Source organism: Zalophus californianus, chromosome 1 (assembly GCF_009762305.2).
Source record: "Zalophus californianus isolate mZalCal1 chromosome 1, mZalCal1.pri.v2, whole genome shotgun sequence".
In the NCBI taxonomy this organism is placed as follows: domain Eukaryota; kingdom Metazoa; phylum Chordata; class Mammalia; order Carnivora; family Otariidae; genus Zalophus; species Zalophus californianus.
Window position 1 is genome coordinate 67,539,451 of NC_045595.1, and position 26,683 is coordinate 67,566,133.

Below are 26,683 nucleotides of genomic sequence, written 5' to 3' on the forward strand. Positions count from 1 at the left end.
TACTGTTGTAAACACTATAAAGGACTCTAGGGGGCAATGCATTGCAGTCTATGCCTTACATAGATTAGTTTAGGTCTGACAAGGCTTAAAACTCCATCCTCCTAATGGGAGTCTGTTGAGAGATTCTGGGTTTGTGTCTGGTTTGGTCTGGACTGGGTTGAGTTTGACTATACAAGTCTTCAAGGCTTGCATAGTAATAGGGAAATTCATTCTTGGAATATGGCTTATTCTTTCATATCTGGCTTTGCACATGTTCTTTGTACCACTGGCCCACTCAGCAAACTGTTCTTCAAGATCAAGTTCAAATGTCCCCTCTGCAAAGACTTTCTCAACTCTTCCAAAGTTGTTCTCCCTTTCCTCTGTGCTTCAAACAAGTTTTACTCAGTTCTGTTACAACACTTACCACATGCAACCTAATTAAATAATCCATCTCCTCCTCTAGACTCAAGTTTTTGAGTATAGCTGTCATGATTTAATTTTATTAGCATGCATTCCACTACCTAGAACATTGAAGACACTCACTTAACATTTATTAAATGAATGAATAAATACTGTGGTCATGCCAAACAGTCTAAGGTTACATCAGCCTCCTGAACTCAGTATTTTTAAATGAGGTAAAATTCACATAACATAAAATGCAATATTTAAGTCATTTCAAAGAGTATAATCAATGGTTTTTAGTATATTCATAATTTAGTATATTCACAATTCACACACTAGGTATAGCCATCCTAGTGGGTATGAAGTGGTAACATACTGTAATTTTGATTTGCATTTCTTTAATGACTAATGATGTTAAACATCTTTTCATGTGCTTGTTGGCTATTTGTATGTTAGGGCTCAGGATATATCACCCCAAATTTTGTCATTTGGCCTACTGATCATTTTGAATTAAACTTGAGAAACAGCCAGTACAAAACAGACACTCTGGCCTGCCTTTGTCCCTCTGAAAGCAGGAGATAAATCTCCCATGTGATAGGTACCCTCACTGTGCCAGGAGGGTAGGAAGTATCCTTATCGCTAGAGACTGGGAATTTAGAGTCAAAAAGGATGTATAAACAAACCTTGTTTCTTCTTTACCATTTTACTACCCTTAGTCCAAACCCCTTTACTAGTCAATTCTTCAGAAATTTATAATTTCTTTGCCTAAAAGGTATAACACCTTCCTATTTTGGTCACTTCCTTGAGTCTCATATCTTTGTGGGGCTCCTGTACATACATACATACATACATAACTAAATTTGTTTTCCCCTGTTAATCTTTTTATTATAGGGGGATCTCTAGAACCTAGAAGGGTACAGAGAAAACTGTAAACTTACTCCCCTATATGTATATCTTCTTAGAAGAAATATCTATTGGGTTGTCTCTTTGTTGTTCAGATGTAAGAATTCTATGTTCTGGATGAGGTCCTTATCAGATCCTATGATTTGCAAATATTTTCCCCATTCTGTGAGTTGCCTTTTCTCTTTCTTGATAGTATCCTTTGATGCACGAAAGTTTTAATTTTGATTAAGTCCAATTTATCTAATTTTTCCTTTTGTTGCTTGTGTTTTTGGTGTCATATTTAAGAAACCATTACCTTGGGTGCCTGGGTGGCTCAGTTGGTTAAGAGACGGCCTTCAGCTCAGGTCACGATCCTGGAGTCCCAGGATCGAGTCCCACATTGGGCTCCCTGCTCAGGAGGGAGTCTGCTTCTCCCTCTGACCCTCCCCTCTCTCATGTTCTCTCTCTCTCTCAAATAAATAAATAAATAAATCAAAAAAAAAAAAGGAAAGAAACCATTACCTTACCCAAGATCATGAAGGTTTATACTTATATTAGCTCCTAAGAGTTTTATTTTCAGTCCTTACATTTAGGTCTTCGATTAATTTTGAGTTAATTTTTGTATACGGTGTAAGGTAAGGGGTCCAACTTCATTCTGTGGCTATCCAGTTGTCCCAGCACCATTTGTTGAAAAGGTGCTTTCCTTCCCCCAATGAATGGTTTTTGCATCCTTGTAAAAACCAACTGACCAGAGATATGTGGGTTTATCTGTGAACTTTCAGTTCTATTCCATTCATCTACATGGTTATGCCCATACCACGATGTTTTGATTACTATAGTTTATAGTAAGTTTTGAAATCTCACCAATGATTCTTAACCAATAAGGTATTAAGAAGTCTAAATGAGATACAAAGACTATGAAATCATGAACTTTTAAGTTTATTTTGTCCATAATATGCCCCATGACCAGTGCTATAATAAAATCTCTTTACTCACAGATGTTTTGTATGAATGGAATATGTTTACAAAGTAAAAAAAGAGCTGAGTTTCACCATTTGGGATGAGTCATATAAACAAAAGTACAGAGGCAAAAGAGATCATGAAAACTTGGAAGCAAATGAGAGGTCCTTTAATCAGTGAATGGATGAAAAAAACTACAGTATATGAACAATGGAATATTATTTAGTACTAAAAAGAAAAGAGACAGAGGAATCTTAAATGCATACTACTAAATGAAAGAAGACAATCTGAAAAGGCTAGATATGGTATGACTCCAATAATATGATGTTCTGAAAAAGGCAAAGCTATGAGGACAGTAAAAAGACCAGTGGTTGCCAGAGGTTAGGAGTGAGGGAGGGAATGAGTAGGTCCAGCACAGAGTACAATTAGTACTCTGTGACTGGTTGAAACTATTTGATATGACACTATAGTGGTGGGTACGTGACGTTACATTTTTGTCAAAACCCATAGAATGTATAACATCAAGAGTGAGCCCTAATGTTAACTATGGACTTTGGGTGATAATGATGTGTCAATATAGGTTCATTGACTATAAAAAATGTACCACTCTGGTTTGGTATGTTGATAGTGGGGGAGGGTATGCATGTGTGGCAGCAGAAAGTTTTTAGGAAATCTTTGTACCTTCCACTTAATTTTGCTATGAACATAAAATTGATCTAAAAAATAAAGTAGGGCGCCTGGGTGGCTCAGTTGGTTGGGCGACTGCCTTCGGCTCAGGTCATGATCCTGGAGTCCCGGGATCGAGTCCCGCATCGGGCTCCCTGCTCAGCAGGGAGTCTGCTTCTCCCTCTGACCCTCTTCCCTCTCGTGCTCTCTATCTCTCATTCTCTCTCTCTCAAATAAATAAAATCTTTAAAAAAAAAAATAAAAAAAAAAATAAAAAAAAAATAAAAAATAAAGTATATTTAAAACTTTAAAAAGATTTGGGGGGTTCTAGGTGGACTACCAATGTCTGCAACAGGCACCATTTTGAAATTAGGAAGACTGAGTGCTAAGATGCCCAGTGCTCTTCCTTCACAGTGTTCCATTAACACTGGTGGCCAAACCTGTATATACTCTTGTGAGATTGCAATTTTTAATAATAAATATATACATTTGGTCTTTGTCCCATTCCTGGCACAGAGTTCCTAAAATATCTTAAAGGATAAAGAGTGATGGGAACATCTTTTGCTATAATATTTGGTCTTTTGTCCTTGGTTCGTAAAAGAGCTCAAGAGTGATAAAGGTTTTATCATTCATAACAAGCCCCTTTCAACCACACTTGAGTTTATGTTAATGATGTAATTTTTGTAAAGTCCCTAGATAGACTCAGGATGGGGAGCTGGTTGCCAGGAGCACCAACCATGTGATTAGAGGATTGGTACTAATAGTCCCACCCCCTGACTTCCAGATAGAGGACAGGGACTAGATTAAGTTAATCACAAATGGCCAATGATTCAATCAGTTGAACCGACATAATGAAGCCTCCATAAAAACCCAAAAGGACAGGGTTGAGAGAGCTTCCAGGGTGTCACCAACGTGGAGGTCCCAGGAAGGTACTGTACCTGGAGAGAACATGGAAACTCCACACCTCTTCCCCCATACCTTGCCCTATGCATCTCTTCTATCTGACTGTATCCTCTTAATAAATGGAAGATAGCAGGTAAACTTTTCTTAAGTTCTGTGAAGTGCCCTAGCAAATTAATCAAACATGAGGAAAGGCTCATAGGAACCTTCAATTCATAGCTTGTTAGAAGCACAGTTAACAGCCTGGACTTGGGACTGGCATCCAAAATAGGGCAAGTCTTGTGGGACTGAACCCTCAACCTGTGAGACCTTATGCTATCTCCAGGTAGGTAGCATTGGAATTGAATTAAATCATAGGATACCTAGTCAGGTCCACCAGAGTGTTGGAGAATTGCTTGATGTGGGAAAAATCCACACATTTTAGTGACCAAAATTGACAACAGTATAGGAAAAAGAAGAGTATCTTAGTTTGTTCAAGCTTCCATAACAAAATACCAGTCTTGGTGGTTTTTAAACAACATAAATTTATTTCTTACAGTTGTGGAGGTGGAGATCAGAGTACCAGCATGGCTAGACCCTGATGAGAGCCCTCTTCCAGGTCACAAACTTTTCACTGTATTCTCACATGGCAGAAGGGACAGCAGAGCTCTACTGCGCTTTTTTAAGGGCGTTAATCTCATTTATGACAGCTCTGCCCTTGTGACCTAATCACCTCCCAAAGACCCTACTTCCTAATACCATCACATTGGGCAATAAGAATTCAACATTTGAATTTGGGGGGACACAGACATTCAGACTATAGTAAGGAATATTTTTCTCTTACAACCTTCTAAGCAGGAGATTGAAAGGGCCTTCTCTGGGGAATCTGACTCACACAGGAAAAAAGACCTAGTGATACTGACATTAAAGTTTCCTTTATGTGACCAGCCAGATAATCCTACAGTGAAGCCCACATTTGATATATCCAATCAGGAGATTCCTGCTCTACCACTACATAACCAACCAAGAATGCCGGGCATCTAGGGAGAACTTTTAACATGGAGACTAGCAAACTTACAGATAAAAGCAAACTAGAAGAAACAGAGATTCTCAAAGGAGAAAAAAACAGAAAAAAAATGTCATTAATATCCACAGAATACTAGGAAAAGATGTTGCAGGCATGGAACAAGATAAAGATACTGTTTTATTTTTTTTTCAGGTTTTTTAAAAAATTCCAGTTAGTTAACATACAGTGTAATATTAGTTTCAGGTGTATGATATGGCGATTCAACACTTCCATACGTCACCCAGTGCTCATCATGACAAGTGCACTCCTTAATTCCTATCACCTATTTGAACCATTCCCCACCCACCACCCCTCTGGGAACCAACAATTTGTTCTCTATAGTTAAGAGTCTGTTCCTTGGGGGAGCACCTGCGTGGTTCAGTCAGTTAAGCGTCTGCCTTCAGCTCAGGTCATGATCCCAGGGTCCTGGGATTGAGCCCCATGTCAAGCTCCCAGCTCAGTAGGGAGTCTGCTTGTCCCTCTCCCTCTGGCCCCTTTCCCCCCAACTCATATGTGCATGCTCGCTCTCTCTCAAATAAATAAATAAAATCTTTTTTTAAAAAAACAGAGTCTGTTCCTTGAACTTCCTCTCTCTTTTTCCCCCTATGTTCATTTGTTTTGTTTCTTAAATTCCACATATGAGTGAAATCATATGGTATTTCTCTTTCTCTGACCGACTTATTTCATTTCATGTAATACTCTCTAGCTCCATCCATATCGTTGCAAATGGCAAGATTTCATTCTTCTTGATGGCTGAGTAACATTCCCGTGTGTGTGTGTGTGTGTGTGTGTGTGTGTGTGTGTGTGTGTGTGTGTACCACATCTTCTTTATCCATTCATCAGTCAATGGACATTTGGGCCCTTTCCATAATTTAGTTCTTGTAGACAATGCTGTTATAAACACTGGGGTGCATGAATCCCTTTGAATTAGTATTTTGTATAAAGACACTATTTTAAAAAGGAACATTCAGAGGACTGAAATGCTATTACAAGAAATTATGAAAAATTCAATAGAAGGGGCACCTGGGTGGCTCATTCAGTTGGGCATCTGCCTTCGGCTCAAGTCACGATCCCAGGGTCCTGGGATGAAGCCCCATTTCAGGCTCTCTGCTCAGCAGAGAGCATGCTTCTCCCTCTCCCTCTGCTGCTCCCCCTGCTTGTGCTATCTCTCTTTTTCTCTCTTTATCTATAAATAGATAAAATCTTAAAGTAAGCAAGTAAATAAATAAATAAATAAAATTCAATAGAATTGGAAAATAAAATTGAGAAAATCTCACAGAAGTAGAGCAAAAATAAATCATAGAAAAAAAAGGACCAGGAATTACAGGACAAGTCCATAAGCCCCAACATTTGAATAATAGTTCCAGAAAGAGAAAAGAGAAAAGATTTAAATGAGAATATCATCAAAGCAGAAATTCAAGGAAATTTCACAGCATGGAAAGTAAGAGGAAAACCGTTTTTCCCTACTTAAAACACTTCTGACACCAAATGTGTAGGTTTTTTTCCCCACCAAGCAATTCTGACACTAACTACTTAGAGTTAGTGCAGACCCCATGAGCTAAGGACTCAATCCCACAAGACTTCCCCCCACTTCAGCCACCAATCACAAGTCATAGGTCTTCAGGTTACCCACCCTCCTGTCGGATTTGGTTACAAATTGGAGGTTCCTACAACTCTCTCCTCAGGTTTAATAGTTTGCTATAATGGCTCACAGAACTCAGGAAAACTGAGTTTCTCAATATCACCGATGTATTATAAAGCATACAAATAAACAGCCAGATGAAGAGGTACATAGTGCAAAGTCTGGATGGGTCCCAAACACAGGAGCTTTTGTTCCCATGGAGTTTGGGGGGCACCACCCTCTCAGCTTCACCAAATAAAGAGCTCTCCAAACCCCTTCATTTAGGGTTTTTATGGAGGTTCCATTATGTAGACATGGTTAATTAAATAATTGGCCAAAGGTGATTAATTCAATTCCTAGTCCTTCTTCCCTCCCCCAACTCCTGACACCCCAGAAGTCAGGGGGTGAAGCTAAAAGTTCCAACCCTCTAATCACATGGTTGCTTCCTCTGGCAACCATCCCCCAACCTTCAAGAGTCACTTCATTAGCCTCTTTTTCGTGGCGCCTCAGAGGTGGGACTGCTTCAGGATGAAGCTAAACATCTCTTTCCCAGCTACTGGCTGCCAGAAACTCATTGAAGTGGACGATGAACACAAACTTCGCACCTTTTATGAGACACGTATGGCCACAGAAGTTGCTGCTGATGCTCTGGGTGAAGAATGGAAGGGTTATGTGGTCCAAATCAGTGGTGGCAATGAAAAACAAGGCTTCCCCATGAAGCAGCATGTCTTGACCCATGGCCATGTCCATCTGCTGCTGAGTAAGGGGCATTCCTGCTATAGACCAAGGAGGACTGAAGAGAGAAAGCACAAATCTGTTCCGGGTTGCATTGTGGAGGCCAATCTCCGTGTTCTCAACTTGGTCATTGTAAAAAAACGGGAGAAGGATATTCCTGGACTCACTGATACTACTGTGCCTTGTCGCCTGGGGCCCAAAAGAACCAGGAGAATCCGCAAACTTTTCGATCTCTCTAAAGAAGATGATGTCCGCCAGTATGTTGTGAGAAAGCCCCTAAACAAAGAAGGTAAGAAACCTAGAACCAAAGCTCCTAAGATTCAGCGTTTGTTACTCCAGCACAAATGGTGGCATATTGCTTTGAAGCAGCAGCGCACTAAGAAAAATAAGGAAGAGGCTGCAGAATATGCTAAACTTTTGGCCAAGAGAATGAAGGAGGCCAAAGAAAAACGCCAGGAACATATTGCCAAGAGACAGAGGCTATCCTCTCTGACAGCTTCTACCTCTAAGTCTGAGTCCAGTCAAAAATAAGATTTTCTAAGAGTGACAAATAAATGAGACATCAAATCCCCTTTATTGACTTTTCATTGATGACAAAACATAGATAGATGGAGAGAAAACTGAGATAGATAAGGGAATATCGTACATAGCAATATGATGGTGGACAAAGTGTGCAAGAGATAGTTGAAAGTGACACCTTCAAGGTGAGAGGCTCAGACCATACTGTAACAGTGGGAGAGATGGTCAGTACAGGGCTTCTTTTGAGATGGGTGGGTGGCTCAGGAAAGGATTCTGAGCATAAGGTACGTACTGCTTTTTCAGCAAGGCGTGGAACAATTTGGGGGAAATAAAAGGACTAGAACTATTAAAAAAAAAAAAAGACTCACTTCATTAACATAAACTCAGGTATGGTTGAAAGGAGGTTGTTCTAATTAACAAAAGATTCTCCTCTCACTCTTACCACTCAGGAAATTCCAAGGGTTTTAGAAGCTCTGTGCCAGGAATCAGGGATGAAGACAAAATATATATTTCTTATTATATCACAATTATCACAAAGAGATGCATTTCCAAATTGAAAGGGCCCAGGAAATGCCAGCACAGTAGACTCACACCAAGATATGGTGTGATATCACTGTAAAATTTCAGAACACTGGGAACAAAGAGAAAATACTAAGAGTTCCCTGAGGGTAAAATACCAGGATCAGGAATCACAATGGCTTTTGATTTATCAATAGCAATATAGGAAGCTAAAAGACTATGGAGAGTAATGCATTCAAAATAATGATGGAAAGATAATTTCCAAGTTATTATAAATTCAGCCAAATTCTCAAAGGAATATGAAGGTAGAATATTTTTGGATATGCAAGGTCTAGGAAAATGTGTTTCCCATGCATCATTTCAAAGAAAGCTACTGCGGGATATACTCCACCAAAACAAGAAAGAGGAAGCCTTGGGATGTATGAAACAAGGCCTGGTTTCCTTTGGAGAGAAGTTAAGGTAGATCCCAGGATAACAGCTGAGCACTGGATGTAGAGGGAAACCAGGCCATATTGCAGCAGTCAGAAGGATCCAGAAACAATTTCATTTTAAAAGATTAAACTGTTGGAACACTTGTTGCATCTGAATATATTTAGACCAGTAATTCTCAAAGTGAGGTCCAATGACCCTAGGGGTCCTCAAGACCCTGTCAGGAAATTTGCAAGGTCAAACTATTTTCATAGGAGTATACAGTAGAGTTTTCCAGAGGCTACTTAACATACAACATACATACAACAGATTGAATGCAGAAGTAGAAATGAGAAGCCATCTGTCTACTAATAAATCCAACATTAAAGAGACTTGAAAATATGTAAAATACCACTTTTTATTAAATTTATTTTGTTTTGAAAAATATAGTTATGTTTCATAAAAAATGTTACTTACATTTATATGAAATAGATTTTTTTTTGACTGTTGAAGCATCTTTTTATATGAAAAGAATTACACATGTACTCATACATAAAGTCTTATAGGCTTTGAAAGTAAGTAGAGAAACCTATTTTAGGTATCATTGGTAATGCAAAATATGTAGAGCTGTCTCTATATAGTGGCCTTAAAACACTATCTTAACCTCAAGAGCATTTTGTGCCTACAATGTCACAAATGGTTCTAGTCATATTGCTAACTGACAGAATCTAAAATAGCTTTTCTTTAAGAGAAAAAAAATTCCTTTAATTATCCTTTCCTATAATGGTACTTCTTAGTGATACCATACGAAACTTAATACTATAGAAGTTATTATACAGAAAGACTATCTGCTAATTAACAAATCGAAATTTGAAAAGCGCTTGGGCTATCTCCAAATAGATGAATGGTAGATCCATACAATGGCACACTACTCAAGCATAAATATGAACTATTGTTACACATGATAACTCAGAGGATTCTCAAAGACTCACTGAAAGAAGCCAGTCTTAAATGGTTACATACCAAATGATGCCACTATAGGACATTCTTAACAGGCAAAATAACAGTGATGGAGAACGTATCCATGGTCGCCAATGGAAAGGGATGAAGGGAGGGTGTGACTACAGAGTGACAATGTGATGGAGTCTTTTGAGATGATGCAACTGTTCTATATCCTGATAATGGTGGAAACCATACATGTCTTTTTTTTTCTTTTACTTTTTTTTAATTTTTTTATTGTTATGTTAATCACCATACATTACATCATTAGTTTTTGATGTAGTGTTCCATGATTCATTGTTTGTGCATAACACCCGGTGCTCCACGCAGAACGTGCCCTCTTTAATACCCATCATATATGAAATAGATTTATTAATGCTTTTGAATGTATATATAAATATTTTTTCAGTTTTGATTTCTAGTATGGTACATGTCAGTGGATATGACCTACATAAATGAAAACTTTTTGGGATCCTCCATAATATTGAGTGAAAGGGGGTCCTGAGACCAAAAACTCTGAGAACTGCTGATTTACACAGCTAGTGGAGTGTTTGAATTACATTAGTGTTAAGTAGACCTAAGCAAACAACCATAAACTCCAGAGAAAAGAGAAAATCAAACAGAAAAGGAAGGTATCCATAGCATACTGCATGGCTCAGCTGAGAAAAGCATTTACATGTAAACTGATACTGTCTAATCAAAAGTATGACATAACTATGTTAGGGGCTGGGGGCAGGACCAGGGGGCTAAAAGGAAGGTAGGCAAAAGAGAGCTAACTCTGTATCTCCCACAGTAGAAAGTCAATAGATAATAACATAGTAAATTGGGGATTTTAAATTTTGATTTGAGAGGTGGAAGATGATAGTATGCTGATTTTCAACTGAAGAAGGGGACATAAGAGAATCAAAAGAGTGGGAATGCTGAGGCAGGGTAGGTGTGATCTGAGGACTAAACCACTGTTTGAGAACCACCAATATTTATAGGAAGCAGTGAAGGTAGAGTCAAGAGAATGGTTTGCGGTCCTGCTTCGCCGCTTACTCACCTAACCACGTCACTTGGTCTCAATTTCCTGTTAAATTAGAGGGCTGCCCTTAACAGTCACTAAGATTACAATTAAGTCTAAAAATTACTGTATGTTCGCTTTTTTTTCCCACGTTCACGTGGCCGAAGGGTCGTACTGCGGGTCTTCTTGCAGAGGCGGCAGCTCCAGAGCGGAGTACCAACTGCGGCGGTCGGCGTCATGGCAGGGCAGGCGTTTAGAAAGTTTCTTCCCCTCTTTGACCGAGTTTTAGTTGAAAGGAGCGCAGCTGAAACTGTAACCAAAGGAGGTATTATGCTTCCAGAAAAATCTCAAGGAAAAGTGTTGCAAGCAACAGTAGTAGCTGTTGGATCGGGCTCTAAAGGAAAGGGTGGAGAGATTCAACCAGTTAGTGTGAAAGTTGGAGATAAAGTTCTTCTCCCAGAATATGGAGGCACCAAAGTAGTTCTAGATGACAAGGATTATTTCTTATTTAGAGATGGTGACATTCTCGGAAAGTATGTGGACTGAAATCATTATTAAAATGGCATGAAGTGAAGCTGCCCATTCCAGTGAAGTTGTGAAATCTTTCATCATGTAAATAATTTTCATGTCTCTCTTTTATAATAAACTAATGGTATCCAAACTAAAAAAAAAAAAAAAATTACTGTATGTTCTACCAATAATATTCTGAACAGCAAAGGCAGGTCACTCAGATTGATCTAGACAAGGAAACTTTTTTTTTAAAGATTTTATTTATTTGACAGAGAGAGGGATAGCAAGAGCAGGAACACAAGCAAGGAGAGTAGGAGAGGGAGAAGCAGGCTTCCCACGGAGCAGGGAGCCCGATGCGGGGCTCGATCCCGTCATGACCTGAGCCGAAGGCAGACGCTTAATCACTGAGCCACCCAGGCGCCCCGACAAGGAAACTCTTATCTTTAAGATAGAAATAAAAACATTTTAGAGAAGAAAATAATATTTGATTTGGGCTTTGAGATTTATAAATTAAATAATCCATAATTCTATTCATTGAATAAAATTAGCGTTCTGGATACAGTTCCATCACATGCAAATGCCATGGTGTTTTTTGTTTTGTTTTGTTTTGTTTTTTTAAAGATTTTATTTATTTATTCATGAGAGACAGAGAGAGAGAAAGAGAGAGAGAGAGAGAAGCAGAGGGAGAAGCAGGCTCCCTGCTGAGTAGGGAGCCCGATGTGGGACTCGATCCCAGGACCCTGGGATCATGACCTGAGCCGAAGGCAGACGCTTAACCATCTGAGCCACCCAGGCGCCCCTGCCATGGTGTTTTTATCTAGGCTCCTTGTCAACAGCTTCTCTGCTTTGTAAATTCTATTTAAGATGATGTTTTCTCTTCCTGATCTCTATGTGGCTAGAAAAAAGGAATTATGCTTAAGTAATAAGTGATGATACTCATCTCTTACTCTTTCTTATGTTCATTTCTATGGTTTCTATTGCAATTATGTTTCTTTACAGAGGATGGCTAAAAATGTACCTGCAGCAAGAGCTTGTAAATGCAAGGTAAATGCTTGATTAGCTGCAATTAGGGGCTCAAATCAAAATACCAGGTGACAGTTTGCACTCTTCACCAGAGTATTAACAGAGGTGAGAGGGGGCGTACTTTTTTTTTCTTTTTTTAAAAGTAACCAAATGAAGAGAAGTCATCAATAATGCTCACTTAAAGAAAACCACCTTTAATAGATTGTATCATTAATAGTGTCTTCCAGGGGGCACCTGGGTGGCTCAGCTGGTCAAGTGTCTGACTCTTGATTTCAGCTCAGGTCAGCATCTCAGGGTTGTGAGATCAAGCCTGTATTGGGCTCCACACTCAGCACAGAATCTGCTTGGGATTGTCTCTCTCCTTCTCCCTCTGCCCCTTCCCCTGCTCACATGCGTGTGAGTGTGCGTGTGCTCTTTCTCTCTAAATAAGTAAATAAATAAATAAATAAAATAAAAATAGTGTTTTCCAATCCTTTTTCTTGGCAGATCTAGTAAACAGAGTGGTCCAGAGACAGATTTCAAAGGCACATTTGAAAAGTGCACACACACTGTCACATACAGGAAAGTTTGTACATGCCATAGCTGGTCTATGGAGGAACCATGGCCCCTGCCAGAGAGGATGCCCAGAACAGAGAGGAAGAGGAAGAAATTCCCTGGCTTCCTCCTTTCTTTTCCTTTCTGGTTCCCAGTAGTGCCAAACCCAGCCAGAAGCCAGTGGACATGAAGTTCTGGAAAGTGCAGTGGGCAAGCCCCTGTCAATCAGAGAAGGGACAGGGTGAGGCATAAACAAGAGCCACATCAGCACAGTCCACCCCTTTTGCTACTCAGCATTCATTCCCATTTTCCCACCCATACTTAACTCTATAAAACAACTTCATGCTTCTACCTAACAAAACTGCAGTGTAAGCGCCTGGCATTAAGCTTTTGATTGCTGAGGCATCCATTTCAAAAAACATCCATCTTGAATAAACATTTTGCCAGTTGTATGGTACAGCTACTAGCAAAACAACCAGATAAGGAATCAAGCCACCACTACCCATGAAGTTTCCTCTTTCAGAAAGCCCTGGGTAACCTAGACAATTGACCACTCGAATGACCCCACTTCTCCCTTCCCATGCCCTAATTCCCACTCTTAAGCTTTAAATTAGCCAATGAGGAATGAACCCATGAAACCCCAGATACCCCACCCTTGGACCCTAATAAAGGCAGAGCCCTAGGTTCTTTCTCTCTCTCCCTTTACCCCTTCTCTCCCTTTACCCTTGACCTCACTATATGGCCCTCCAGCATGTTGTGTATCCTCCAGGACTTGTGAGTAATAAATCTTGTTCCTCAAATTTATCTGATAATTTCTTGCTGAAATACATCCAAAATCATAATAAAAATCACAGGGGTTAATCCAGCCACCACATTGGCCCTGCTAAGAGTAATACAGGTCTGGACAAGTGCCTCAGGCATTCCTTGCCAATAGCATCACTATGAATAGGCTGAGACCAACACAATAAAATGTCAGGCAGAAGATGTATCCTACAAATGAAGATGCTCTCACCCTCTCCCCAACAAGGGGAAACACGATTCCATTTACCACGTTGTCCATATCAAGTCTAGGATCTCCAAGGGATATGCAGCACCAACAGGTCTGAGTGTGACTCCTCATAACCTGGTTGCCACGTAATTAAATTATAAAGTTAAGTGCTGCCAAAACTCTTTATGCAAAATGATAGGGAAAGGAAGGAGGTGTTGAAATCACTCATTAAAATATACATAATATAGCAGCCTTAGTTCTCAACTTCAAAACTGATCACAAGGCCATAATTGATATTTATCATATCCTTCTCCCTCTACCTATTCCATGTTACTCTTGACTTCATTCAGAATCTTGGCTGCTTGGAATTCTTTACCTAGTGAGGGGACACCAACCTTCATTCCTAATGGGCTTTAGTCCTTCATCATGCTACCTTTTGGGGTTGCTATTATCCCTTTCCCCCATACTGACTTTTCCTATTGAACATGCAAGTATTAAGAAGCATCCCAATGAGGGGAGCCTGGGTGGCTCAGTTGGTTAAGTTTCCAACCCTTAACTCAGCTCAGGTCTCAGTCTCATGGTTGTGGGTTCAAGTCCTGTGTTGGGCTCTATACTGGGCATGGAGCTTACTTAAAAAAAAAAGAAGAAGAAGAAGCATCCCAATGAATCACAATTCCAGACATAGTCTTATCTGTCTCCACTGTGTAGAAATACCTTCACATCAATGGAACCATTGTTGTGTATCCTAGTGGAAACATTCTACTCTTGGGTACTAAGACTTCTAGATGAGAAGAGCTAAGTTTACAGAAATGAGAAGCCAAACTCTTGCAAGTGTGTTATTAGTTGTGAGAAGCTCCTCCCAACCAGTGTGCTCTTGCCATGAAAGAAAATGCAACATGTATTAACAGTTGGTTCAAATCATAACCCATAAAACAACACTCCAATTTGGTAAGGTGCTGTCTTCCAGCTGGTACCATAATTGAGTCTTCAGCAGACCATTCCAGCGTTTTGTTTAAGACCAGCTGCTTCTGGATTTGGGGACACATGATAAGACTAGTTGAATCTCTTGCTGCTTATACTTATGGTAAAATGTGTTCCTTGATTGGAAGCAATGTTGTATGGAATACCTTGATGGTGAATAGGAATGCCATAAATCCATGGGCAAGGGTGCTGGCAGAAGCTAATGGACAGAGAGTAATAATTCATATTCAGAAAGCAATCAGTGAGGACAAATTGGTTCCTACTTAATGAAGGGAGGGCTCCAATGTAACCGACCTACCACCAGGTGGGGCTGGCTGGTCCCTCAAGGGAATGACGCCATATGAAGGGCTCAGCACTGCTGTTGGCATATCGTGTGCTCAACAGTAGCAACAGCCAGATTAATCTTAGTGTGAAAATGTCCATGTTGTTAAGCTGAGGTATGGCCTGCATTTCTGATGTCATGGCCACTTTATTCATGAACCCCTGAGTGAGCAACAGGGCGGTTGAAAAAAGAGAATTCACTTATATCGACAGGATAGTTATCTCATCCACTTCATTGTTGGATAAGACTCCCCTAACATGGAGGCCTTTTGGTCAGTATTTACATTGGGTACAAATATCTTTATACTCTCTGCCTCTCCTAAATCAGATTCCCCAGAATAGAGCCTGAGACAGAGGTTCATATATATGTGATTTATTTTTCAAGCACTCTCAGGAGAATCTGATAAGGGAATGAGGGAGGCAAAGTAGGGAAGGGAAAAGAAATAAGAATGGGGTTTCAGGTGAAGTCCAGCTTCATTCTGATCCCACAGGGAGGTCTGAAGGATAAACTGTACCACAGAATGTGTCCCACCTTGAGCCAAGTGCTTCTGCATCTCCACCTCGGTCAGTCATTGACTATGGACTGCCAAGACAGAGAAGCAGCATAATTCCCAGGCACCTCTGGTTAAGATAACCTCAGTTGGGGGCACCCGGGTGGCTCAGTTGTTAAGCGTCGGCCTTCATCTCAGGTCATGATCCCGGGGTTCTGGGATCAAGCCCCACATCAGGCTCCCTGCTCAGCGGGAAGCCTGCTTCTCCCTCTCCCACTTCTGCTTGTGTTCCCTTTCTTGCTGTCTCTCTGTCAAATAAATAAATCTTAAAAAAAAAAAAGATAACCTCAGTTGTTCAGGGATAATCCTCCTGAGAAAACTGCAAGTATGAGGCATTGCCTGAGCATCCACTCAGCTCAGAGATAGGCATACAAATTAAGCATTAAAAGGATCCCATTTCAGGGCACCTGGCTAGCTCAGTCGGTAGAGCATGTGACTCTTGATCTCAGGGTTGTGACTTTGAACCCCACACTGGGCATGGAGCCTACTTAAAAAAAAAAAAAAGGATCCCATATCTAGTAGTCTTTATTCCCTTGTATAGATCCAGATTTCTATCTGGCATCATTTTCCTCCTGCCTGAAGGACATCCTTTAATATCTCCTATTGTGTGTGATGTCATAGGGATTAATTCTTTCAGCCTTTGTTAAGTCTAACAACATCTTTCACCTTATTTCACCTTCATTTTTGAAAGATATACTTATTAGGTATAGAATTCTAGTTTGACAGGACTTTTTTTTTTCTTTTAGTGCTTTAAAGATATTGCTCTATTATCTTCTCACTTGCATTGTTTCCAACAAGAAATCTAAAGTCATCCTTACTCTTGTTCCTCCATTCATAGCATGCCTTTTTTCTCTGGCTATTTTTAAAATTCTCTCTTTATCACTGCTTTTAATCAATTTGATTATGATGGGCCTCTATGTTGTTTTCTTCACACTTCTTATGCTTGAGTACTTGTGAAGTTTCATATACATATATATGTGTATATATATGTATGTATTTATTTATTTATAGTTTCCATCAAGTTTGGGAAATTTTCTTTTTTTTTCCTTTTTTTTTAGATTTCATTTATTTATTTGACAGAGAGAGAGAGAACACAAGCAGGGGGAGTGGCAGAGGGAGAGAGAGAAGCAGGCCCCCCCACCGAGCAGGGAACTTGACATGGGGCTCCATCCCAGGACCCCGGGATTATGACCTGAGCCGAAGGCAGATGCTTAACCCACTGAGCCACCCAGGCACCCATCTCAGGTTGTTTCCTTATGTGCATTCGCTGACCTGTATTCTGTGGAATACTTGAGAGTGCTCTACAGGTCTCTGGGTTTCTCTCCGTGTGCAGTTCTCTCAGCCCACCCCAAGAACTCCAGCTTTCTTATTCTCCTCCAGACTCTCAGCTCCTCCTCAAATAATGGAGTCTGCTGGGCTCTGCCTGGGTTCCCTTCCTGCACCAAGGCCTGGAAACTCTCTCAAGGTGGGGCTCACCTTGTTTCTTGTCAGAGATCACTAGTCCTTTGTTGCCTGATATTGAGTGTCTTGAAAATCCCTGTTTTACATGTTTTGCTTTTTGGCTGTCCAGGGGGGAGGGTACATCCAATTCCTGTTACTCCATCTTGAGCTGAATTGGAAGTCCTCTCTATTGTTATTTTTATTAGCTCCTTACATTATCCAACATTGATTTATTCTTTTCCTAACCTTCTGCGTAGAATGTTCAATTCATATAATGTCACTCTTACTGATAATGATATTCTTTTTCATCACAGCTTTAACCAGAACTCATAAATTTGGCCATACAGGGTTTTTCTTATTGGTGCTTTCATTTTCTCTATACAGAAATTTTTTAAATCCCCAAATGATGGGAGTATTTATTGTTGGATCATTATACCATTGTTTTTTCTAACATTAACTAGCATTTCTAATATTATTCTAACATAACTAACATTTCTAACAATTTCTAACATTAACTAACTTGTAGTTTTCCCACATTATGATTAAAGGCTGTGAGGAAGCATACCCCATAGTAGTTAGCAGCTGCGTTCTTGAGTCAGAAAGCTGAGATTTAAATCCCTGCTCTGTCTTTCCTGGCTATATGACCTTGGGCAGAGTATTTCACCTAAGGCTCAATTTTTTCATTTGTAAAATTGAGATAATAATCATACCTATTTCAGGTGTTTGTCCTGAGTTAAATTAAAGTAATACATGTAAATCCTTTAGCACATAGTAAGTATTCAACAAATCTTAGTTAAAATTTCTACTTGGGAAACTTATAGGGAATTTTTGTGGTCAACTTTTGCTGTTCAGTTGGCACTTGCAAGAAATGAAAAAGGGTATTCTCTTTAGGTATAAAGTTCAATACAGCAGCACACGCTCTTGATCCCAGCTCCATATCGCCTTGAGTTCCCTCTGAGTTTGCCTGCAGCTGCAAGGGACAATGTGCTGACAGTCCCCTCAAAAACATATACATCTCTTCTTCTCTGCTTGAAGGTGGCCAGCAATGTTTGGGACTTAAAACCCTTGGAGACAATTCTCAACCAGTGAAGGAGAGGGGAAAATAGATAAATACCCCAGCTTTGCTGTCCCTATAGAGGTCATATCTAAGATACATTCTACATGTTCCTCAAAGAATCTCCCAGAGGAACTGAGCTTTGGTTACCCACAGGTGAAACCTGCCCATTATGCATCGTAGACAGGGCTTTCCTCCTTCCTGGATCACTGTCCCTGCTTTTTTTTTTTTTTTTTAAAGATTTTATTTATTTATCTGAGAGAGAGAGAGAATGAGAGATAGAAAGCACGAGAGGGAAGAGGGTCAGAGGGAGAAGCAGACTCCCCGCTGAGCAGGGAGCCCGACGTGGGACTCGATCCCGGGACTCCAGGATCATGACCTGAGCCGAAGGCAGTCGCTTAACCAACTGAGCCACCCAGGCGCCCTGTCCCTGCTCTTTTTCTTGTGCTTCCTGAGATTACCTCCTAAATAAACTATCCGCACAAGATCTCACCTCAGAATCTGTTTTCTGGAGGAACACAGACTAACACAGATATACATGTATTAGATTATCCTAGTAATTGTACAGTTTACATCCACTAAGCAGTGGTTCTTAAATCTTATTTCATATTATAATCAACTGGAGATAAATACATCAAAATTTCTAGGCATTGTCAAATAAAAAACAAATCCAGATTTAGTAAGGAGAGACTATTGGAAAGGATTAATGCAAAGCAGGTGAGAGGGATTGCTGCTGCAAGGAGAAGCTCTGAACATAAGATCTCGAAGTTTAGACAAGAAGAGTTTTTCTTTTATAAAGAAGAGTAAACAAGACTAGAAGGAACTAGGTGTGAGGAAGCGGGATGAAAGAGTGACCTAATGGAAGCGTAGATCGGAGAATGTTTTCCCCTGAGCAGGAATTCTCTGCCTTTAGTGCCCGCGGTTCTTGGTCACTCCACTTCAAAGAAAGAAGAGGTAGACCAGAAGAGTGGTGAGCAGCAGAGCAAAGTTTACTGAGTGATAGTACAAAACTCCCGGAGGGGGAGTGGGGCCCAAATGGGTTGCCCCCAGAGTTTCTAAACTTAGGGGGTTTTATGAGCTCTTTTGTGGAACTATCTTAAGCAATCAAGGTGTACTGAATTGGGCTAATCAGGGTTTTGGTCACATATCTACCTATTGGGTTAATGTCATCATGCTGATGGGTTTTTTTGCTGACATCTGGGGGCTTATGTCTTAACTGCCCCTTGCCCGTGATAGTGACAAACGCTTTGTGGGTTATTGCCTTATTTTAGGATGTTTTGCAGAAGTCAGTTCTGCAAAGGCTGCAAAACAGAATGCTAGGGCGCTCCTGTCTAAGCTGCGAAACAGGATGTTAGTGCTGTTTTATCTTAGCTGTCCTGACTCCATATTTTCTTGTTGGGGACCCTGGCCCGACTACCTAACTATCCAACTAACTCCTAACAAGGAGAGATTGTTAAAGAGGAGTTATGTGTTGGTTCAGGCTGGGGGTGGGTCAAAGCTCGGGGACTTGGGAGAAGGGGAGAATCTTAACCAAAGTTTGGTTAACAAGAATTTTTTTCTGATTGGTCAGTGGGAACAAGCAGTTCCACGGGTGGGAACTTTGAGGGTCTGTGCTTAGTCTTGCCATAGGTAAACAAGTCTTGCCATGTGAGTCTTACCTAAGTCATATGGGAAAGGATGGTTCTTTGCAGTAATTCTTTTCCAGAACACAAAAGAGGTTGTGTGTGTGTGTGTATGTGTTTCTGAACTGTCACTGTTTTCCAGGAGCATAGGGCTCAGGTAAAATTCAACACTGTCAGGATGGAGCCCGGACAACAATAGTTTCTAGAAGACCACCTCCCCAAGGTAATGTATAGATTTCAATAAAAGACTTGAGAGACACATCAACTAATCAAAATGTGTAAACCTTATTCAGGTCCTAATTCAAACAAAACTTGTTTTTTTTAATGACACTTATAAAACAATGAGAGATTTTAACACTGAATCTTTGATGAAAGAATTGCTGTTTATTTTTCAGGTGTGACAATGATATTGTGCTTATGAATTTTTAATTTTAAAAAAGTGATGATGGTATTGTGGTTATGTTTTTAAAAGATTCCTTATATTTTAGAGCTACTTACTGGACAAAATGTTTATATATTAAAGGATATGATTTCTGGGATTGCTTCAATATAGTATGGAAAAGGGGAAAGTGGGTAGAGACTTAGCTGGCCATGACTTGGTAAAATTGTCAACGCTGGGGTGGCGGGTCCCCTGGGTTCATTAGGCCAGTCTGTTTACTTTTGCATAGGTTTGAAATAAAAAAGCTTTTCTAAAGAAACCCCCTAATTGTTCTTAATATGCAATCCATGTTGAAAACTGCTTTTCATAGCTTTATTTTTTGTCTGCTCAACGATCAAAACCCGAAAGAGGTTTGAGAAGGGCTCCCCTCCCTTGATTATTACATTTCTATCCATTTCTCCTTGTATTTCCTGTGATGCTTGATTTATAGATGCCATTGCTTTATTATTTGTTTATGAAAGATTGCCTTGGAAAAATAATACATGCTCATGGCAAAAGTAAAGGAAAAAAAATCAAGCAATATATAAAGGAGTATAGTGAAAAAAGATTTTTTTCACCTCAAATTCCCAACTTTCAATCCCTCTCCTGAGTGTCAGCCACAATTACCAATTTCTTCTGTTTCCGTTGAGGAATATATATATATTTTTTTTAATATATATAATATATACACATGTGCATACATATATATATAGATATGCATATACCTGAATGTCTTCTTTTTAATAAAATTGGGACCCCAGTTTTACACTCTGTTTTACACTTTGTTAGACTCCTTGCATCTATCACTTAAATCACTTAAATCTTGTGCAGAAAATAGCTACAGTGGAAACTGTGCTGTTTCTGAGAGCTATTTTACAACTCTGTAAATTACAGATAACAATGCAAAGTAATTCCTGTCTATCGACATGCAAATCAATTCCAGCAAGTGCAGGGACAAGCTCCCCCACCCGTGGAAAAACCAGTTTTGGCCCCATTTTGCTCACTCATTTCAACATTCCTTTACTCCACAGGAATTTGTCCTTCTTCGACTTCTCCTTTGATCCAGTATGACATCTGCCTAGTTCCTTCATTATGAGCAAATAAAATCTGCAGCACGTGTTCATTTTATATCTGCATGAGAGTAATGATTTTTTTTTTTTTTTTGAGAATTATCCTTTAACAGTGTTTAGCCAATTGGTTGAACATATAACTCATGGGATGTGAGAAAAATCCAACTTTATTTTTATCTCTCATTGCCCTGTGTGAGTAACTGTCTGGATGTATCAGTAACTCATTTAATCTGCTCCAGTCATTTGCTTCAATAAGGCTTTGATAAATATGCTTTTACTTGTGTTTTTAAGTCAAATGTAATTACACTTGTAAGATGACTTTCTAGAAGGACTAAATCACTCTCCGAAGAAATTATACAATTTATCCTCCCACTAAGAGTGTATAAAATGATGGTTTTTCATATTCTCTGAACACAACACATTATCAAACCTTTAGATCTTTTCCAGTCTGGTAGGTGAAAAATGGAATCTTACCTAAATATGTATTTCTTTCATTATGAATTAGATTGGCATATTTTCATACAATGTAAGCCATCAATTTTCTTTCTCTGTAAGCTGCCTAATTGTCCTTTGCCCATTTTTTTCTATTGTTTTGGTATTGTTCATGTTAACTTGTAAGCTCTCTTTGGATATTAAGGAAATTGGCCCTCTGTCATGGGTGTTGCAAACATCTTTTCCCACAGTGGAGCTAGCGCCACAGTGAAGAGATGGGGCTAGGCAACTAGTACAACTCAGTGGGTTCAGAATGTACCTGCATCTAGAAAGGCTGCGTCTCTCACACCTCCTGCCCTCCAGATGTGACTGAGTCCTCACCTTCTCATTCACAGTCCCTCAGCAATGAAGATCTAATTGAAGTGCAAGAAAAAGTGTGCATTGAAAAGTCACCATGGAAACTGCCCCTCCCACAGCATTTACCATTCAAAGGCTTCTACAGGCATTCATGTACAACAAATTAGCAAAGAAAGATTTCCAGACTCACCACCCTAATTTTGAATGCAGTTTGAAGGTGCCTAGAGGCATGAAGAATGCCTGTGGTTTCCATAGGGAGATTACTAGGAAAAGAATTGTCTCCAGTGCCAGATTCTGTGGAGGATAATTTGTTAAGACATTAGACTGCATTTTGTTTTTCCTGCAATTTTCCATCCTCCCCTACCTTCTGCTGATGGTTGCCAGTTCACAGTGCTTAGTGGGCCTTAAGCCTAAAGACTACCTCCGGTCTTGCCTTTAATGAAAGTCTGGACTCACTGAAGAGGTTAAACTAGGTGGGAAAGGGTGTGCAGAGGAAAAATCCATTCTCTTCGGAGGGTAGAGAAGTCAATGAAATCAGAAGAGGTTCTGCCAGGGTTGACGACCTATGGCCACTGTTGAAAGCATCCAGGATGGTGACTGCAGGGGAGCAAAATCTGCCACCCCAAAATGTGTCTCTTTGGCATGTGGATTATTTTAGGCTGATTACTTTTTAAGAAACAAAAGGCTCAGGAAGAAGCTTTGCCCCTCCCCCTGACTGCCTATAAGAATTTAGACAGAGGACCTGCTCCAGGAAGGGAGAAATCACCATAGATAACTACAGCATAATATGAATTAGGGGTGGTAGGGCAAAAGGTAGCAAAGTCTGTTTGCATAAATTCTATGTCCATTGTTTCTGGATGGTCCAGCAAACAACTGCTTACCAAACAATTATCTTTTTCATCTTCCTATGATTTATCTTCCTTCCTCATGAAGTCCCAGACCACTACCCCCTTCTCCTTAGCTCTAGATAAGCCTCAATTGCCTGACTGACTGTGGGTCTCCTATTCTTATGAGTTCACCTATGTATGTACCAAATTTAATTTTTTTTTCCTGTTAATCTGCCGCATGTCAATTGAATTCAGCCAGCCAAAAGAACCTTGAAGGGTAAAGGAAAATGTTTCCTCTGAACAATGACAGAAACTGATCAATGATGGCTAGTGATCTTAGGGAGGCAGGGATTGAGGCACTGGGATTTCCAACTGTAACAAAAAAATCCCAGCCCCAGTGCAGGAAAAGACCAGAGGCCTGGTCACTTTCAAATGACACTGGGCATCTCAGCCGTAACCACTCTGGCCTGGACTATTGATGCCTAGGTAGGTGACCACATACCTATGGGTGACTCCCAAAATCTATGGGTGACTTATCGTGGATCAGGGCGGCTAGGGGAGTCTAAGCAATGACTGAGGTCGACTTTACCATCATTTTGGCTGGCTGAGGGCTCAAAATTATACTTAATATAATTTTAATAATCTCATATATTTATATATATCACATATAAGAGTAAGATTCATACCCAAAGTACTTTTTAGGACTAGCATTTTGGGAAGTTTCAGCTAGTTAGCTAATGTACAAAAGTCCCACCACAAAAAAAGTACATTTGTGATGTAGTTTTAATTTTGTTCTTCCACTTAGTAAAGGCTTGTAAATGCATAACTTTTGCTATATTTTCTTTTATTTTCATAATCAATTATGGCTTTTCATGGGAACAAATAGATTTCCTAAAAATGTACTTTGATTATGACATTTTAGCAGTAGGAAATCCATTTTAAGGTTTGATTTTGTCACCTTAAAGCCAGTGAGGGCCAAAATCGGGGATGATCTGGATGGTTCTCTACTGCCCTCCAGTGGGAAGCTGGATGGAAGTGGAATGTATATGGGAAGCTGGATGGAGACTGGTGTATATTTCTAACATTAGAAATGGACAGAAAGAAATAAAAAGAACCAAAGGCTATTTTTCTCCCAGTGTGTTCAGAAATAAATGAACTGTTGAATGAGTCATTTAGTACCACACCTTCTAAGGCCACATTTAAACCTGAGAGTTACTGACAAGACATAAAATAGCACACAATTTTTGATGTAAACATCTTAAGCATTCTGAGTCTCTATATTTACTTATATAAAATTGATTTACTTATGCATACTTATGTAGTTATGATGTTGTACTCTATTATATATCAAACATTCTTCTTAGTAGAGAATCATTAAAGAGTTATAAGAAAATGCATGCAGCTCAGTTTCTCCATGTTTCTGATTGATATCATGGCAGATTTACATTAACAAGTTTATTTAGCACATCTGCGTGAGGCTTAAAATTTGACACTTTTTAAATTGTTTTTAAGGATTTTATTTATTTATTTGAGAGAGAGCATGAGTGAGAGAGCATAAGCAGGGGGAGTGGCAGAGGCAGAGGGAGAAGCAGACTCCTCACTGAGCACAGAGCCTGATGCGGGACTCTATCCCAGGATCAGGGATCTTGCATGTCCTGAGCTGAACACACACGCTCAACCAACTGAGCCACCCAGGCACCCCAATTTGATACTTTTAAAAATTCATCTTTCAAATATCCAAATTAATGCATTAGGTACTAGCAAACGGTAGTAGTTGCAAACCAAGTCTCCATAGGGTTTTATGTTTGTAAACAAATTTTCAAAACTTATTAATACCTCTTAAACAACTAAGACAAAAAAACATGACAACATTTATGTCTTCCCCTGGTGATGGCAAATCTGGGGCATGGCACAAAAATACACCTGGTTACCTTCACTTTGTTCAATAAATGGATTGATCATTGAACTGGAAAACATGCATTTAAGCATAAGGATAACCTGTAAAAAGGCCTTATCATTTCACAGATCTTTTTCCAGGCTGTTGAGAACAAGAGAGGAGGCAAGACCAAAAGGTATGAAATTTCAAGTTGGTTTGAAAACTTTAAAAGGTGATAGAGCCTACATTACATTACAAAACTTGAGATAATCTACCCTAGGAAAATATAGCACTTCGGCAATGTTCCCTGAGCAAGGTGATAATTAAAAATGATACGTAAAATATATTGAACAGCTCCTACATACCAGCTACTGTGCTAAGATTATTTCATTTACCTTCATAAGAACCACATGAGATAGGTACCCTTGTTATTCCATTGTACAAATAAACTGAATATGAGTAACTGGAAGGATCAACCTCCAGAGAAAGATTAAATAAGAACATATCCGGTTCATTTGGAAATAGAAGTCTTCTAGAACTCTAATTTGCTTTTTATATTTACTGCATTTTTATTTAATGTGTGTGTGGATTTTTTTTTCAGGATTCTAAAGGCAGAGGTCTCAAAATCTGAGAACAATATAATAGGTGTCAAGCCTTCTTACATTTTGAATAAAGATGCCAATCTGCCCATGCAGGAAGTGCTAAGAGATTGATGAAGGAATTCTGCCAGGATAAGCCTCCTGGCAGTTACACCAGAGAAGACAAAGAATGAAAGAGCAATTGCAGAGGCTGAGGGTGAGAATATCTTTGCAGAGCTATGAAGATGCTGTGACATTTCCCCTCCTTATGGAGGAGAGAGGGTTGTATCAGTTATCTATTACTGTGTAACAAATCATCCCAAAAGGAAGGTACCTAAAACAATAAACACTTACTATCTCACACAGTTTCTGTAGATCAGGAATTTGGGAACAGTTTAATTGAATGTGCTGGCTCAGAGTTTCTCATTAAGTTGCAGTTCAAGATGTCATTTCATTGAGCAAGCTGAGGTCACATGCCTACACTCTCGCTGTAAGAAGGCTAGAAAAAGTGAGTAACTGTCTTTCTCACTTTCTGTAAGCGGTGCTCATCACCACCAAGACACACGGTGGGTAATTCCCCAAACACAGAAAGAGAACTCTAATGGTGGACAGCAGAAAATAAAACCACAAAAATGTCTAACTCAAAGTCATCCCTTTGGCTGCCCAACACTGATACAACCACTGCTTTCAGGGCTTATACTTAAAAAAAAGTTGCCACTTAAAATGTTGCAAATATCCTTCATACAAAGATGCACTCACTCTATCACCCTCCAAGAAAGTCAGCCAACGTTTCATCAGTTACCACATCCATCTATCCATTTCTCAGTCCAGAACCTCTAGTTGATATCCAGTCCTTTGCAATTTATAGGCTAACTAATGAAGTTTACAACAGTAGCACACCCCACATACAATAGTGAAGTAGAGGTCAAAGAAAGAAAACAAAAATTAAAACACATAAAAGTGCACCTGATACTCTTCAAGAAAGGAGATCCAAGATGCCAGCTCTCATTTCTTCCCCTGATCATGAGGACTGCATCACTCTTAGTGACTTCCTTTCTCCACCAGCCAATCTGTTCCCTTTACCTTCAGCCAGGGGCATGGTACACTGCTAAGGGATCTGTGTATTTGATAGAACTATCTGTTTAAAGGTATAATCGCAAACCTATTTCTGCTCAATGATCAGGGTGAATCACTCCAGCCAATACCATAACCTTGCTCTTCTCCTTTTCCTTCTCTTGCCTGTCCAGTGACTCAAGACACACAAAATGGTTAGATGGCAGTCTCATCCCCAAATCAATGGAACCATTGCTCAGCTTTTGTTGGGAGAATTCCTTTCTTTGGTAACAGACCTCTAAACCATCAAAACCCAGAATCTCAGAGACTGGCAGTTAAAAAAATTTAATAGCCCTTTGTTCCTAAATCCATTATTTTTGGATATGGAAACCTGATAGTTTAAAAACATA

The 26,683-nt window shown here is 39.6% G+C and overlaps 2 protein-coding genes across 2 annotated transcripts; both read left to right on the plus strand.

The window, feature by feature from the left end:
* Positions 1 to 6,983: 6,983 nt before the first annotated feature.
* Positions 6,984 to 7,721, plus strand: LOC113916460 (40S ribosomal protein S6-like). Its single transcript, XM_035723370.1, has one exon. It carries the CDS (start codon positions 6,984 to 6,986, stop codon positions 7,719 to 7,721), a length of 738 nt encoding a protein of 245 aa, XP_035579263.1.
* Positions 7,722 to 10,785: 3,064 nt separating this feature from the next.
* On the plus strand, positions 10,786 to 11,312 carry LOC118357334 (10 kDa heat shock protein, mitochondrial). Its single transcript, XM_035729216.1, has one exon. It carries the CDS (start codon positions 10,876 to 10,878, stop codon positions 11,182 to 11,184), a length of 309 nt encoding a protein of 102 aa, XP_035585109.1. The 5' UTR covers positions 10,786 to 10,875; the 3' UTR covers positions 11,185 to 11,312.
* The last annotated feature ends 15,371 nt before the right edge of the window (positions 11,313 to 26,683 follow it).